The 16,209-nt window shown below is 48.9% G+C and overlaps 1 protein-coding gene across 1 annotated transcript in view; it reads right to left on the bottom strand.

Annotated features, from left to right (window-relative positions):
- Positions 1 to 16,209, bottom strand: part of roraa (RAR-related orphan receptor A, paralog a) — a 180,045-nt gene that overhangs the window by 52,460 nt on the left and 111,376 nt on the right. Inside the window, exon 2 of the mRNA XM_086163151.1 lies at positions 1,690 to 1,719. Within this exon, the coding sequence (XP_086019277.1) occupies positions 1,690 to 1,719 (30 nt within the window). The remainder of the gene's footprint in view (positions 1 to 1,689; positions 1,720 to 16,209) is intronic.

Genomic DNA, 16,209 nt, shown 5'->3' with positions numbered 1-16,209 from the left:
AAACACAAGCCCGGCTGACGCCACCCTTGTGTGTGTGTGTGTGTGTGTGTGTGTGTGTGTGTGCCCATACCTGGCGTGCAACCAAACAATACAACACGGGAAGCGTTTACTTAAAGGGACGGATCGAACGGCTGGTGTGAAGTCCGTGGCGGGAGGTGGAAACTAGTCGAAAAAGCAACGACGACGACAAAAAAAAACTCGTCCCGAACGGGGAAGAGGACGCCGTTGCCACGGCGATGCAAGTTTTCATCTGGAACACTTCATCTCCTGAAAGGCCGGTGATTAGTTCAGCGGGGTGGAGGAGAGGAGTCTGCCACCGAACAGCTGCCCCTGTAATTTATATTGATGAGAGGACGGCGTGGCGGGGAGCTTCCAGCGGTTTGATCACTCAGGCAGGAGCGGGGAGTCGGTCCCGGTGCGAGGGGGGGGGGATGTCGGGTTGGGGGGCGGACCCCCCCCCCCCCCCCCCCCCTCCGTGGCCCCCGGGGGGTCGGACCAGGAGGGCCCGGACAGGAAAGCCCCGACGTCGAGCGCTAACAGAAGAGGTATCGCTCCCAGCCCGGAATTAGAAATAGATTTACAATTCCGACTCTAATGAGGCCGGGCAGAGTGTTTCTCCTCGTTATTAATCCAAGAGACATATAATCACCCGGCTTCTGCAACACACCCCCGCCCTCTCCACATCCTCGGTGACCATTAACTGGCCCTTGAACTTATTGTGCGCGGCCGCTTCCTGTCTGCCGAGCCGCTGCAATCAACGACTTGTTAAGACTCCTTCACTTTGATTTCCTCACACGGGCCGAATTTGAATATCTCTCGGTGAAAAATGAGACGGAATCGTCCGGTTTCTGCCCGCGGCTTTGAACCCGGGACTCCTAAATCATGCTCTTTGATTTGAGCCCCCCTTCCGGTGTGGAGGTGCTAAGCGCCGCGCTAATTAAGATACCGGAGCGACGGATGGCGGGTCAAAGCGCTGGCGTCTCTACCTTGAAGACTCAAACACAAACACGGAGGGAGGGAGCGCCTCCGGACGCGCAAATACCTGCACACACACACACACACACACACACACTCACACACACTCACACACACACTCACACGTGCGTGATCGGAGCAGAGGTAGAGCCGTCTTGTGTTAGAAGATCACATCCTCTGCCCTTCCCTCTGATGTAAGAAAGAGCAGGGGGGGATTTTACAAGGCCGCTCTCAATATCTCACCATCTGCAAACGCTCTTACAGGAAAGCCCCGCCGGCCTCCCCTCGCCGCCGCTTTCATCACCGAGGGATAGCCGGACGTCACGCTCGTCGGGAAAAAGAAAGAAAAAAGCTTTCCGAGGGTTTGAATAGCTGCTGGGACGCGGCCGGGAGGAGGAGGCCGCCGACCCCTCCGCAGGCAGCCGTGCAAAACACCACATCCGTGCTGCCGAGCTGCAAGGCGACTGCAGAAGCGCAGGAGCCGCTACGGCGGCGCCGCATCGCCAGGAAGTCGAGCGTCGGCGCGGCACTGCGTTGCAAACCCCCCGCCGTCCCTCCACAGATGACGAAACCCCCAGGAATAGCGGGCGATACGGCCGAGGGTACCGACTTACCGCCGACCCGCCCGGACCGTTATAAAAACAAGAAATGTCAGCGTCGCCTGATTAAAAACGTGTTTTGACACGGCGGTTATGAATAAAAGCTTGTACTCACAGGTGTGCGTCTTCTTGGTTACCGAGATGCCTGCAGGGAGGAGAAACACAGGTGAGTTAGCGAGTGGGTGTGTTCAGGTTAATAGACGAGGGAAAAATGAACACACCGACGTGTGAACGAGTGAGCGGTCGTTTCTACGTGACGTGTGAATGAGAGGGTGAATGTCAAATCGAACGATGCTAGCAATGCTAAAGCCCGATCGGTCAGAAGCCGGTGAACTTGAACCCATTTAAACACAATCTCAATCTTTTCCTTCACATTCTCAACCAGCTGCTATGTGATTTATACAATTTCGACCCTACCGAGGCTCCGCCCCCAATATATTTCCAAACGATCGTCCTTTACGACATCAAATATAGTTCGATGATACAGATCGGTTGACTCATCACACGCACGCACACATTTTTTTGGGTTGCTATGGATACCAAAGCTGGTCAGGGCAGATGTTTGATGTCGAAACATAACTAAAAACATGTAAAAATTCAGCATCGGGACCAAAGAGTCCACGCCGGGTTTTTTTTGTTCCCGAGGACAAATCAAAGCAGTCGCAGTGCTTTGGCTTCCTGTTTTGAACTCGTCTGCGGCGCGGCGGTTAGCGCTTCCGCCTCGCAGCGAGAAGGTCCCGAGTTCACCAACAAACCCTGAATTGTCCAGAATGAAGTGTGAATGAAAGGGTGAATGGTTGCATTTGACATGAGAAGGGTTGCATGTCAGGAAATGTGTGCATGTTTGTAGAAGACGAAGAATTGTATGGATCTTTGCGATGTGTGAATGATCAGACAATATTTTCACCGACACGGCGTAATAAAGAAATACAGTTGTCAATATATAAACATTCCCCCTTTTTCCTTTCAAAATACCCCAAAGGCTTGTTTTTAAATGCAGTTTCTTGGTCTCCAAGTGTCAAAGCAGTTTTGAAGGCTTCATTGCCTCATTGGAGAGCCGGTCGTCGCAGATTATGCAGAGCGGGTTCAGTGCGAGGGAATCTCCCGCCGCAATAAATCCATATTTTAAGCAGGTCTCCTGGTAGCTTGTGTTCAATGCAGCCTTCTTTTTCTGAGTGGTCATCTTCTGTCTCCTCACTGGAAACTTTACAAAGATGTCTGTCTTTTATTTGTTTTGCTAGCTTGTGGGTTTAAAATTAGCGCTAATGTCTTGACGTGCGACCGGAGTGAGTCATAGACGGAGGCAACGGAGAGAATTTCGGTCATTTTTCAAAATAAAACATTGTTCAGATTCGGATAAGAAGTAAAAGGGAAATAATGTAAGTCAAACTCATTTTCACCGACGGCCACATCGGCATCGTGGCTGCCAGAGGGAACAGCAGCAGGATAAACAGAACTAAATGTAGTCAAATAAATGGAACTACTCCTTAATGTTGAATAACTCTGAATTTCTGACTCATTCAAAATGTTACATATGCATTTGCATAAATCCTTTTATATTGTCAGTTAAAGAAACCCGCATTACTCCATCAATCAATGATCAAAATGTCCAAGTGAAAAAATATCATCCCACATTAGTTATGACATTCACTTTCTGTCACAATTAAGAGCGGCAGAATAACAGAATAAGCTCTCAGGTTTCTTCAGCCGTATTAAAGCTTTGGTGAACACGTTCTGCCGTCAGCGTACTTTGGCTTTTCATTCTCGGACAATTTGTTGTCGTTCCGGAAGGCTAACTTTAGCATACTTAGCTCCGCGTTTGGACGTAAATTGCGCTCTTTGACAACCGACGCCGCCTCGTAACGCAAAAGACGTACGTCTTTTTCTCTCTTAAGCGCAAACATGTATTCATGTATTTGCGCTTCCATCCGTCTGGATTCTCTGGATGTCGTATGAATTAAGAGGGTGAGCGGAGAGGCTAGCGTTAGCTTGATTTCACACAAGCGTGATGTGCTTGGAGTTGCATTGTGCTCTTCATGACCTCTGACTGAGCGGTTGAACTGTGTTTAGCCTGTGTGACGCCTGCATGACTGAACGATAGTTGTGCGTCTCTGTGAGCATTGTTTTTCGTCGCAATACGATGTGAGGATGACACGCATCTTGTGAATGAATAACCGATGAATGAAAGATAGTATCGGCGGAGAGACGACGAGCGGAAGCCACGGCTGATTTTTCTCCGGCTTCCATTTTGAAACTCTGGAGTGACGACATGATGCGGTGACTCCGGCGGGAAAAACATAAACGAAAAAAAAAAGGTCCCGGGGCCTGAGATGGCCGTGTCGCGGGGGGGCCGGGGGGCCAATAAGCCCCTCCACAAAAAGAGCAGCCGCCTCGGGGACGGCGGCGCCGCCATTGTTCCGGTGCATGGGGCCAAAACCTCCCGCTCCCTCCGACTGTGACATTAAACAGGGAGCAAATAAATGCTAATCCACTCCTAATTCCACACTTCAATCAAACGGCCGGAGTCCATTAGAGGGGCGGTGTGTTTAAGATGCGGCGCAGCTGGAAAAGGCTAAGCGCTAACCGGCCTCCCCAGGACCTTTTTTTCCCCCTTGTCCCGACGTTTACTCCGATTGTGATGATAATTCAATGAACAGAATCTCCTCGGCAAAGACTGCGGAGATACCGAGTCCAAAACCCTTCACCATTATCTCCGGAGTAAAACCTGTCTTATTGAAGCTGGGACCTGGAAGAAGATCAGTAGTACTAATACATGAAAATAATGTCAAAATATCATACCATCTTGTGTATTATATATATGATTGTTATAATATATATAATAATATTTAAAATAATTCGTTTTTTTTTATGACGAATATGAGTTCTATGGTTTTAGGGTGACTATATGCCTGTGTGATGTTTCAATGAGAGTGTGACTGTTTGAATGTCTTTATACGACGTGTGAATGGGAGTGTGTGAACCGTGTGTCTGTATGTCTTGTGAGAGGGTGAATGTTGCATGTTTGTTTGTCATATAAATGATTGCGTGAATGCTTATATTTTTCTATGTGCTGCAAAAAGGAAAAAATCCGCCGTCCGGTTCTGGATGGGCCCTGGATCGGAAAAGTCGCCCGAACAGAGGTTCGAATAAATCCGCGCACAAAGAGTAAGATAGAGTGCAAAAACTTATGCTCGCATTCGGTTTTGAGCAAACGCAGGCCTTTTACCGGAGATTTGTGGCACGTATCTCCGGTAAGCGTCCGAGGAAGAGTTGTATTTTACTATGTGACGTGTGAATGAAGGAGTTCCAGGCCGGCACGCGATTGGTCCGGTTGAGCCCTCCTCTCGGCCAATGAGCAGAGGAGACGCGATTTAGGCGATGAACGAATGAACGCTCCCGGGTGCGGCATCCGTCTCTCGGCCTGTTGCTATGCAGGTTGCATGCGGCGGGCCAGGTGGTCGGGGGAGCGCTTCCTCCTCCGTGTGTCATTCAGAGCCCCGTGATTGGACGTGGCAAGGAGAGCGGGCGCCGCCGAGCCAGCCGGTGAGTCAGGCGGCGAGGAAGGAGGAGCTCGCTCTGGGCGCTGACACCGGCGACGCACGCCAGCTCGTGTCTTCTCCGCTGGATGGCAGGTTCGGAGGTCGCCGCGGAGGTGAAGCTCTCCTTGGCTGACAAACAGGCGGGTATAAACAAGCTCGCCGCCCGAGGCTCCGGCCCTCCTCGCCGTCGCCGCCGCCGCCGCCGTTATCTAGTTAAGCTCTGATAACAAACAAGGTGAGAAAATAAAAACGCGGTCGCTCGTCACGCTGGGAGGAGGGACGGTTGTCACGCCGCGGCCTTTGATCAGACGAACCCCCCGCACACACACACACACACACACACACATCGGTAAGCGACCCGTGATCTCGTGAGACTTGGCCGCGCAGGTGACTGGGAGTTAACCTCCGCCGTAGCTTGGTGCAGGCGGCGGAGGAAGGAGGGGAAAGCACATCCTGTAAACACGCCACTTAGACGGGAGGAGAGTGAGTCTGGGGTTTGGCAGGCGGCTGAGGAGCGACTCAAAGCGACAGCGGCGTAATGAACTCTGAGGCGCGCGGCGGGCCGTACGTCATAATTCCAGGTTCCTCAAAGCCTGACAGGGAATGATTATCATGGATGGTTATTGTCAGCCGGCCTCCCCGGGAGGCGCGGCGCGCTCCGGGGTTGCAGCGCCGTGACATTCAAAGTTACAGTCTCCTTCATATAATGGAGCTGTCCTCTCAGCGCACTAATGGGAGCGATCCATTTAACCTGTGCCAGAAACACACAGACGAGGAAGTTCCTAATGCGAGGCCTCTCCCGTGGGGACGTCACCCCCCCCCCCCCCCGCCGGCCGCCCCGGCCCCCCCCGGCTGCTCCCTTCCCGCTGCTTGATTCATTGACTGGCGCTCCTCACTTATCCTCATTCACTGCTCAGTCTGGGGAGACAGTGAGGCTCGCTTTCCGCCGCCGCCGCACGCCTGGCGTACACAAGGACACGGCCACCGCGGCGGGAGGAGCCGACGGGGGGAGCTGCTCGGGGAGGGGGTAAATATCTGGCGGCTCGTATCCGGAGCCGTGTAATATTTTCAAAAAATGTAATTTCAGGGTCGCTCCTGAAGCGAGCGGCTAACGGCGCCGATTCAGAAACGATCTACGTTATTCCCGATGTTTTTTTTTTTCGAGCGCCGCAATCGACAGACGCGACGCAAACTCGACACCCGGCTTGTCAAAATGTCGCAAAACAAGACGGATGAGCCGAGGGATGGAAGTCGCGCGCACAAAGTCACTGGAAACAATTCTCCCTTTCGCCGTGACACACTTATCACGCTATTACGCCGCTATAAACTATACGCGCAAATTTAATGATTAAAAAAAAAAAAAAAAAATGGCGCTGGGATTCTAATCAGCTGCCCCCTAATATACTAACACACTTAATCCGTGGAGAGGCCAACTCTCCGGGGAGGCTCAAGTGAAAAATGACTTCTCTGTCTCCAGGCACTGTTATTTCTGGTCATTTCTAATTGGTTTTAACTAAAAGCAACCACTCCCAGACTCCACAGGTTACTCCGATGCGACGCCACGGAATTGTCCGCAAATAGAAGATATACATCCAAATTAGTTTTAGAGGGCACCGCAGTCGTCTCTCGCGAGAGGGAGAAAGTTAAGGGGGGAAGAAATAATAAATAAATAAAATAAGCGCGACGTAGCGAGAAGGGAAATAAGCTAACGGAAGAGAGGAGAGGGGAGAATATCATCAGGGTGACCCCGAAGATCAGAAGCCGGTGATTGCATGAGGCGTCTTGTCACGCGTGCGCGTCGCTTCCCCTCGGGGCGCTCGTGCGCGGCAGCCGCCCCCCCAAAAAAAAAACACCACCACCCCACCCCGTGAAGTTCTGCATTGCCGGGCCCGCGAGTCTCCAGGTGAGTCCACGCTGCTGCTTGGTGGCTCGTGAATTATACATTGCGGCAGAGGAATCGGCGCGGCCCAGGAGGGGCCGGGAAAACAGCAGGCATGGCTGGGAGGCAGATTGAAGACTCCGACGGAATTTTAATTGTACCTCGGGGAGCGGCGCAATAAAACGCTATTGTTACCGGCAAGACAATGCGGCGCAGGTACACTTAATATGAGAGCTTTGGAGAGACGAGGCGCGCAAAAAAAAAAAAAAAAAAAAGAAAAAGAAAAAAAAAAACGGCGTGCAAAAGCATCCAGCCGCGTTGCGAGGACTGTGGGAACAGGTCACGGGCTGCTGCGTGCTCAGAATAACCTGCGCCCAAAAGAAAACAAAAGGCCCGCTTTGCTTGAGAACCACCTTAAAACCTCTTTTTTGACAAAGCTAATAGTTAGCACTAGGCTAGCCCCCTTGAGAGGCTGCTGAGGGACGGCCCATGATGCAGGATGCAGACATCCAACACTATATTATTGAGTCCAGCTAGCTTTTAGCAGGTAACTGTTAGCACTACTGTTATAAAATAAGATAAGATAAGATAAGATAAGATAAGATAAGATAAGATAAGATATAAGAATAGACAACAAAATGGGGAAAAAATACAGCAAGGGTGAGAATAAACAACCAAAACAACAATGACAAACATAAACAAGATGCAAATGCAGGTTGTGATCATCATCATTATTATTATTATTATTATTATTATTTTTATTATTATTATTGTTATATCATCATCATTATTATTATTATTATTATTATTATATCTCATAATCTATTTTATTTTTAATAACCTGTTTTCATGACCTATTTTTAATAACCTATTATTTTAATATAATATAATAACATTATTATTAGTAAGAGATTTGTGCCGGTCCCTAACCAGCCCAAGGAGGGAATGTTGGGTTTCCAAGAAATATCTTCAAGAGTGCCGTCCAGACCAACCCTTCATGAGAGGTGTCTTGTGCTGTAATTCGGCGCCATAAAGATTAAATCAGACTTGATAAATACTGCATCTAATGCTAATGTCGTGGAATCAACAAATAAAGCACCACCCTGATGCAAATTATATATATATATATATATATATATGATATATGATATATGATATTTAACCCTCTCATATTTCTGTAGAAAGACATCCTGGTGTGTTGAGAAGTTGATAAGTCTGTCAAATTACAGAAGTACTTCTACCTCCAGGAGCCACTGACTAATAACAACAACGCCAAGTCTATTTAATGCAGGGAATGTAAACAGAAGATCGATATCATAAACAAGGCAGCAGCGTAAAGGTCGGGGTCAGAGGATGCAGCTTCGCCGCAGGAGCACTCCTGTGTTTATTTTCACATCCAATCACGCGGCGGTGCTTTGAAACCTAAAGGGAGAACGTAATTACCGTCAGCTCTCGAGGCCTGCACTCCTACGGTGTTGAGTTGCGAGGCTTCGGAGAGCGGCCGACGGCGACGGCCCTCTTGGGCGAACCTCACGCACGGGGAGTCAAATACTCGTGACTTCCCGCACGCCGCTGGAGAACAACGATCGGCGGCGCGTCCGGAGGTATTTGTTTCCGCCGTACGCCCGCTGGCAAAGGACCATTCCGGTAAATCCGCCTCAGGAAAGCTCAGAAGGCGGCGCTGCTCCTGCCAGCTCGCTAAGACTCAAAAACTGCTGCAAAAACCAACAGGAGGTCCATCTATGTGAATGACAGGGTGAATAGTTGTATGTCTCGATATGGAGCCTTCTTTATTTCCTGTGAATGAGAGGGTGAATGGAAGAAGTCTCTCTATGACATGTGAATGTTTGTCTATATGATGAATGAATGAATGAATGAGTGAAAGGGTGAATGCTTGTATGTCTCTACATGGATGCTTCTTTATGACATGTGAATGAAAGGGTGAATGGAAGAAGTCTCTGTATGATGTGAATTTTTGTCTATATGATGAGCAAATGAAAGGGTGATTGGTTGTATGTCTCTACACGGATGCTTCTATATGACGTGTGAATGACAGGGTGAATAGTTGTGTGTCTCGATATGTAGCCGTCTATATTTCCTGTGAATGAGAGGGTGATTGGCTGTACGTTTCTATAGGATGCATGAATGGTTGTATATCTCTGTTTGACGTGTGAATGAAAGGGTGAATGGAAGAAGTCTCTGTATGATGTGAATGTATGTCTATATGATGAATGAATGAAAGGGTGAATGCTTGTATGTCTCTACATGGATGTTTCTATATGATGTGTGAATGGCAGAGGTCTCTGAATGGTGTCTATATGTTGTGTGAATGAACGGATGGATGTTTTTATGTCTACGTGGTGAACAAATGAAAGGGTGAATGTTTGTACGTCACTATGTGGCTGTGTGATTGACAGGTGAACGCTCGCCTCTCGCCCAATGACGGCGGGCGTAGGCACCAGACGACGAATAAATGAACGACTGCGTGAACGTATGAATGTTTGCATTCCTCACGACGCATTGGTCTGACAGGGTTTCAAGAAGAGGAAGAGGAGGAAGCGGCCTGACAGTGATAATGTGCTGTCGGCGCCGTCCAGGTCTGTCACCAGACTCCACACACCACGCCGCCCGCATAATCACCCCCGGGGGGGGGGGGAGGCACTCGCGCGGCGATGCCAAGCTAATGTCAGCTAATATCGTCGGGGTAAAGGCTGACTCAGAAACGCATCGGAGCCATTTTTATCGCCATCACTCATTCGGCCGGGGATTCTCGTCGAGCGGCGGCCGCCGGTCTAATGAACGAGGGCCTGTGGGGAAGGATAGCGCTGGAAGTCCAGGTCCCACAACACAGACTCGCCGCTCTGCTGATAAGGACTTGGCTGTAATTGCTCAAACGGGAGGGAACCGCGGCCCCATTAGGTCCGAGCTTAGCACTTGCCAATAAGCCAAACTGCCCCTCTGAAGCCACCCATGTAATGAAAACTTCCTTGGAGATGAATTACATGTCCGTCAATCCACTAATTAATATCCGGGACTCGCGGCAACAAACTCAGCCGGAGACACCGGGATGAAGGTACTTTCTTCCAGTGGAAGATGCAAGAGGAAGGAGAAGCGGCAGGCGAAGCCACATCGCCGCCGTGATCCGCTGCAGCCGCGGTCGGCACTTAGCGCCGCATCTATTTTTCATGTATTCCATAATTAAAACCTGCGAGTTTGGCGAGCCCTACGCGCCGCGCGCAGATCAAAGGTAGTCCTATTAGCGGCGAGTTCATCAGCGGAGCCACTCTTCCATTTCCAGGCAACGGCGCCGCGCTTAAAGCGCAAAATACACCGTAATTACACACATGTGTGATAACGGGACAGCGGCGGAGCCGGACTATGATTAATTGAACACGGATCACAGTTTCCTCCTCCCTTTTTCAAAGCTAACACAACACACGACTTTACACACAAGGAGAACCCGAGCGCGGCGGATAAAGCGTGGGGGGGGTCGATGAAAGACCCCATACATATTTCACACATCGGCCCTCGACGTGCAGGTGGAGCGCCGGCGTTTGTTGCCGTCTCACCGCGAAGCCTCCGTGGAAACAAAAGCGGAGGATAACGCGGACAAAGCCGAACTGCGTTTATTAGATCGTTCCACTCGCCGCGTGGAGGACGGCGTGGAGGACGGCGCTTCCAGAGTGGCGGCCGGTCCGGTCCTGAACAGCAATCGCTTCGGTTGTTTTTAATGAAGTCTTTCTGGGATCTCAATTTCATGAGTTATTCATTCATTTATAATCTTTAGCACTCGGAGTCGCCGAGGAGCCGAGGTCGATCCCAGCTGTCATTGGACGAGAGACGGCGGTCACCCTGGACCCGCCGCAAGCCAGGAGTAGAGACATGTGACCATTGACTCCCTCATTGGCACAACACAAGAAACGCTGCTTGGTGCCGCTATTCCATATCCCATGACGATATTGACCGATATTGACATTGACCTTTGCACTGAACCAGACCTGGGTATCTCACATGTGGCCCTTTGGGCGTCAACATCTTCTTGTGATGGCAGCTGGACTTGAATTTCTTCACGTGAAGAAGGGCTTCTTCCGTTCTAATGACCTGTGAGAAGTTTCCGGCGGTGTTTCGGGCGGGTCCAGGTTACGGTGGCTTGTTCTGTCAATGGAAGTTTATCGGCAGAAACTGGATGGAAGGGGTTGCTGTGCGAACGGGGGTGTCTTTTTGTCGGGGACAAAGCGACGTCTTTTTTGACAAGATTTTGCCGCGAGCTGGATGACTGAGAACCCCCTCAGAAAATAACAAAACATGCTGAATAAGTGCGTCGCTTTTCTGTTATCGTTGTTCTGGCCCTTCGATGGCGCTCAGGTTCGTCGTTAATTGCTAACTTTAGCTAACCTGTACACAAAACACTGCCGCCGTCCAATATCAGTGTGTATCCGCGTGCACTTTGTAATTCATACCGCAAAGTTTAATGTTTAATGTAACAGTGCACTTTACTGTTAATTATTATTATCATTTTGTTAATTTGTGGGATTGTGAGAAACATCTTCTCCTCCAGTACATGCAGAGAAATTGACAAATAAAGCAGACTTTGCCTTTGACATGGAGATATAAACCTATTCACGCCATTGTTCACGTCACTTAGAAACATACAAGCCTTCACCCTCTCATTCATACAACACATGAGAAACTGCATCGATACCAGATACCGTTACGATTCTACCGTCACTTCCACGCTATTGAGCAGCTGAGTAGAAGCTGCACCGGCTAAACGTTACTAAATAAATCTCTGTGTAAATATAAAGGCCACATTTGTCTTGAAGCCGCAGGTGTCCATGTTGTAACGTGACATATTAACACACAAACAGTTTTTCTAAACTTTTAATTAAAACCACACCAGTAACATCCACAGATTCGAACTGGAAATGCTTTTTGTTCCAAACTGTAACACGGCTGATGAAAAAGATGAATAATAAATAAGACAAGGAAAAGTCCATCCATTTTCTCCTTCTTCCTCCCGCCACTAAATACGTTCAAGTCGTCTTCTTCGCCGTCGGAATCGAACGGCCTCAGAATTTCACTCTCAGTTCATGGGTCCGATGTGACCAGGCTAAATGTTTTAGCGGCGTGAAGCTCATTAGCCCCAAAAAAGCCATAAATTAGCTGCATTGCTGTGTTGAAAGCGTGTGGAAAATAGGAGCGGCTTCTTGTTCAGAAATGACAGCACCTTTGCACTAAACTTTACACAAAAAACAGCTGCTACTCTCTCAAGCCTAAATATCAGTCTGTATCTGCGTGCACGTTAAACTTTATACCATTAATGTAGCAGTGCAATTTATTGTTAACATGCAGTCTATCCTTATAATTTTTTTGTTAATGTGTAGGATTGTGAGAAACATCTTCTTGATCCCTCCTTCTGTCCAGTTCATGCGGAGAAACTGACGATCACAATCAGAACTGCTTCATTTGCCAAGTAATTTAACCTCTACAAAGAATTTGCCCTGGATCACGATGCTAAACAGGCGACGCAACGTTAAATCGAGTGAAATAAAGTGAAATCAGGGCGATCGCGGTTGGTTGTGGAAAATGGTGCAAAATAAAGACGACTGCCTTTTGACGAAAGATACACAGCTTTTCCCTTCCTCAGTCACCTCATATAGAAACATATTCTCTTATTCAAATGTATTATTGAGAAATAAAACCATTCGCTCTCTCATTAATCACATCATTTAAAGACATAAAACCGTTTACCCACTCAGTCACGTCTGGACAACTCCAGTCCCGAGCAGCTTGTTTCTGCTAGCATAGCGCCAGGGGCGAGCGCCGATTGCCGTGCGGTTGCGTTACCTAGTAGCGGTGGCGACCAAAAAAATCCAGACTCCAGAAGGAAAACTCCCCGTTGGAGTTATTTCATCAGTTATTACTAATTCATTTTCTTTCTTTTTTTAATTAGCATTACCTTTAAAGATGGAGCGTCGATGCAGAGCGGGTGGAATAATGGCGGAGCCCAGAGAGGTCGGCGCTGGCTTGCAGGATTCCCCCATTCTGTCTGGTGGTTTTATGTATATTATAACAACGCCGCCATTTTGAAACCTCACGATAAACGCAAAGCAGTCAAGCAGTCAAAGCAGTAAACCGTCAAGTTTTAGCGACATTTACCGAGCTGGCGGACGGAGAGAAGATGAGGCTGCTGTTTATTTCAGTGCACGTTGGACAGAAAATTGCTGCTCTCGTCTCGGCCCGTCTGGCGACCCTTGACCCGCTAACGGTGCCGCTAAGGACAACCTCTGCCAGACGCCTGCGCCTTGGTGGTACCAGGGCGTCTTAGCGACGAGCTAACACGCACACAGAGAAGCGCGTAGATGGATGGCTTTTGTTTCAGCCTCTCGAGGATCTTCGACCAGGCTTTTTAAAACACTCACGCGATTTCAATTAGCTATTCGTTCATTCATTATCCATAACACTTATGCAGCCGGGCTGCAGCCTTTCCCCGGCTGTCATCGGGCGAGGCGGCGTTCACCCCGGATAGGTCGACAGTCGATCACATGACCATATATCGAGACATACGACCACTGACTCTTTCATAAACAGGTTTTAAGAGAACGACAACGTTCACTCTGTTCTCGCACGTGGACAAACAACCATTCACCCTCTCGCTCACACATCTGCACAGTTTAGGGCGGGAATCCAAACGGAGATGTTCTGGATGTGAGGCGGGAGCGCAAACTGCTGCCCCACCGCTGTGGTTAGCCGCATTGCATGCTGTTGTTAGCTGCGTTGCATGCTTTTGTTAGCTGCATTGCATGCTATTGTTAGCTGCATTGCATGCTGTTGTTAGCCACATTGCATGCTGTTGTTAGCCGCATTGCATGCTGTTGTTAGCTGCATTGCATGCTATTGTTAGCTACGTTGCATGCTATTGTTAGCTGCGTTGCATGCTTTTGTTAGCTACATTGCCCGCTGTTGCTAGCTGCGTTGCATGCTGTTGTTAGCTGCATTGCATGCTTTTGTTAGCTGCATTGCATGCTGTTGCGAGCTGCATTGCATGCCATTGTTAGCTGTGTTGCATGCTGTTGTTAGCTGTGTTGCATGCTGTTGTTAGCCGCATTGCATGCTGTTGTTAGCCGCGTTGCTTGCTATTGTCAGAACGGTGACGCATAGGGAAAAAAAATATAGTCAGCGCAAGCAAAACTGAAAGCAGCCGGCTCCTGACGGCGAGCCTATACAGTGGCGGCGGCCATACGTCTTCGGCAGTACGGAAAAGCCGCAGCCGTGGCCGGCAGTAATAATTAATAGAATAGTCTATAAGCATTCCATTAGGTGCGAGCAGCTGTCATAAACATCTTAATTAATTTACAAAGCAAGCAACTGGGGAATTATGGCGACGTAAAAATCTGCTTCCCTCTGCCGCTCCATAGCACTGGAACAGATCGGGCTTTTAAATTTTTAAACATGCCTTTCATGTTCTCCAGAGCACTAAAAAGCCTTTGAACAGTCAGGTTGTTAGGAGATGCACCTAGCAGCCCGGCGCCGAGCAGCGCCGCCGCCGACGGCTCGCTATTCTTCTCAGACGGTGACGGGGCTGCTTTCCGTGCCGCGTCTCCGCCGCCTCGCCCTTCCATCCAGGAATCTCCGGGTTCCTCGCAGGTTAGCGGTTCACCCGTGTATTTTCTTTGCCGCGGTGGAATAACGTCTTTTCGTATCCGGTCGGCTAACGGGAGGCTCTCCGGCGGCGGCGGCGGCGGCTCGGACCGGAGCCTCCGGCTGAGGGTTGGACGGCCCGCTGGCCGGGCTCGACAGCGAGGGGCCGGCGTTTCAGGCCCGGAGAGGGCGAGACGAGCTTTTCCAAGAACGTTTCCTCGGACGGACGGACATCTCCTGGTCTACAAGTCTGAGAGCCATTTCCAAGACACGCGGACCAATCAGAGACAAAGATTAGGATTATTGTTGATGACTGGATGAAGCAAGGACGACTATCTTTCTCTCTTTATATCTATTCATTCATTCATTCATTATCTATCCTGCTCATAGGGGGAGGGCGCAGGAGGCGGGGTCACCCTGGATCCACCACAGGGACGTACAACCATTCACCCTCTCATCCAAATGTCATATATTGAGTCCAACAATCATTCAGCCTCTCTCTTACACGCCTCATTCACCATCTTAGAGAAAAACAACCATCCACTGAAACATCATCCAGGGACCTGCAGCCACTCAGCCTCTCATCCAAACATCATATACAAACATCATCACACTTTTGCAGTGTGACTCCAAACCCAGACCTCCATGGGTTCAGATATTTCATTTCCATGGATTGTTTTTGGGTGATTTTCTTGCCGGCACATTCAACCATGTGAAGAACAATGCATTTCATAAGAATATTTCACTCGTTCACATCTAGGATGTGTTATTTAGTGTTTCCTTTATTTTCTAAGCGCTGCGTGTCGACATCCGACCATTCACCCTTGAACTCTTACATCATCGAGAGGAATACCGTTATTCTCCGATGTGCACATCATATAGAGACACACTCACATGCAATTATTCACTCTCTCATTTGCACGTCATATAAAGATGTTTGTGTCAAACTCACACGTCTTACTGCACTGCCACTGTTCTAGTGCACTGTTCATATTGATATTTATAATAGTGCTCCCATCAGGACATACCTGAATGTTCTGCGGACAGCAAAAACCTCACCGATCAGGGAAACACCGTGTTTCTACAGCGTGCATGTGACAATAAAAGCCTATTTCATTCGTTCACATCTAGGATGTGTTATTTTAGTGTATATAGAGGAATACAACCATTCACGCGCTCATTTTAATCCTTCATTCGCTCATTTAAACTTTACATCGACACATACAACCATTCACCTTCTCATTCAAACGTCATAGAGAGAAAAACAACTCTCATTCAAACATCTGTTGGTCTCCACAAACCTACTGCATCGTGCTCTTCCTCTCCAAATATACACACACATATACATAAATATATATAAATGCATGAGTCAGTGCATTAGAGCGACTGTTTGCCATTAAATGGGAGTGGACATTGAATTTTAATACACTCCGATGATTGCCGGGTGTCGACCCCCCCCTCCTCCGCTCCCATTCCTCCATGCTCCCCCCGACCATCTCCCTCCATCCCATATTTGCTTAACCCCGCCAGTGTGACAGCGCTCAATGCTAAAGCACTCCCAAGGCAGACGATCAAA

Source organism: Fistularia commersonii, chromosome 17, assembly GCF_037954325.1.
Source record: "Fistularia commersonii isolate RoL2024-O1a breed Wild chromosome 17, RoL_Fcom_v1.0, whole genome shotgun sequence".
Classification (NCBI taxonomy): domain Eukaryota; kingdom Metazoa; phylum Chordata; class Actinopteri; order Syngnathiformes; family Fistulariidae; genus Fistularia; species Fistularia commersonii.
Note: the sequence above shows the minus strand (reverse complement) of the source record. Positions and strands in the feature narration are given on the sequence as shown.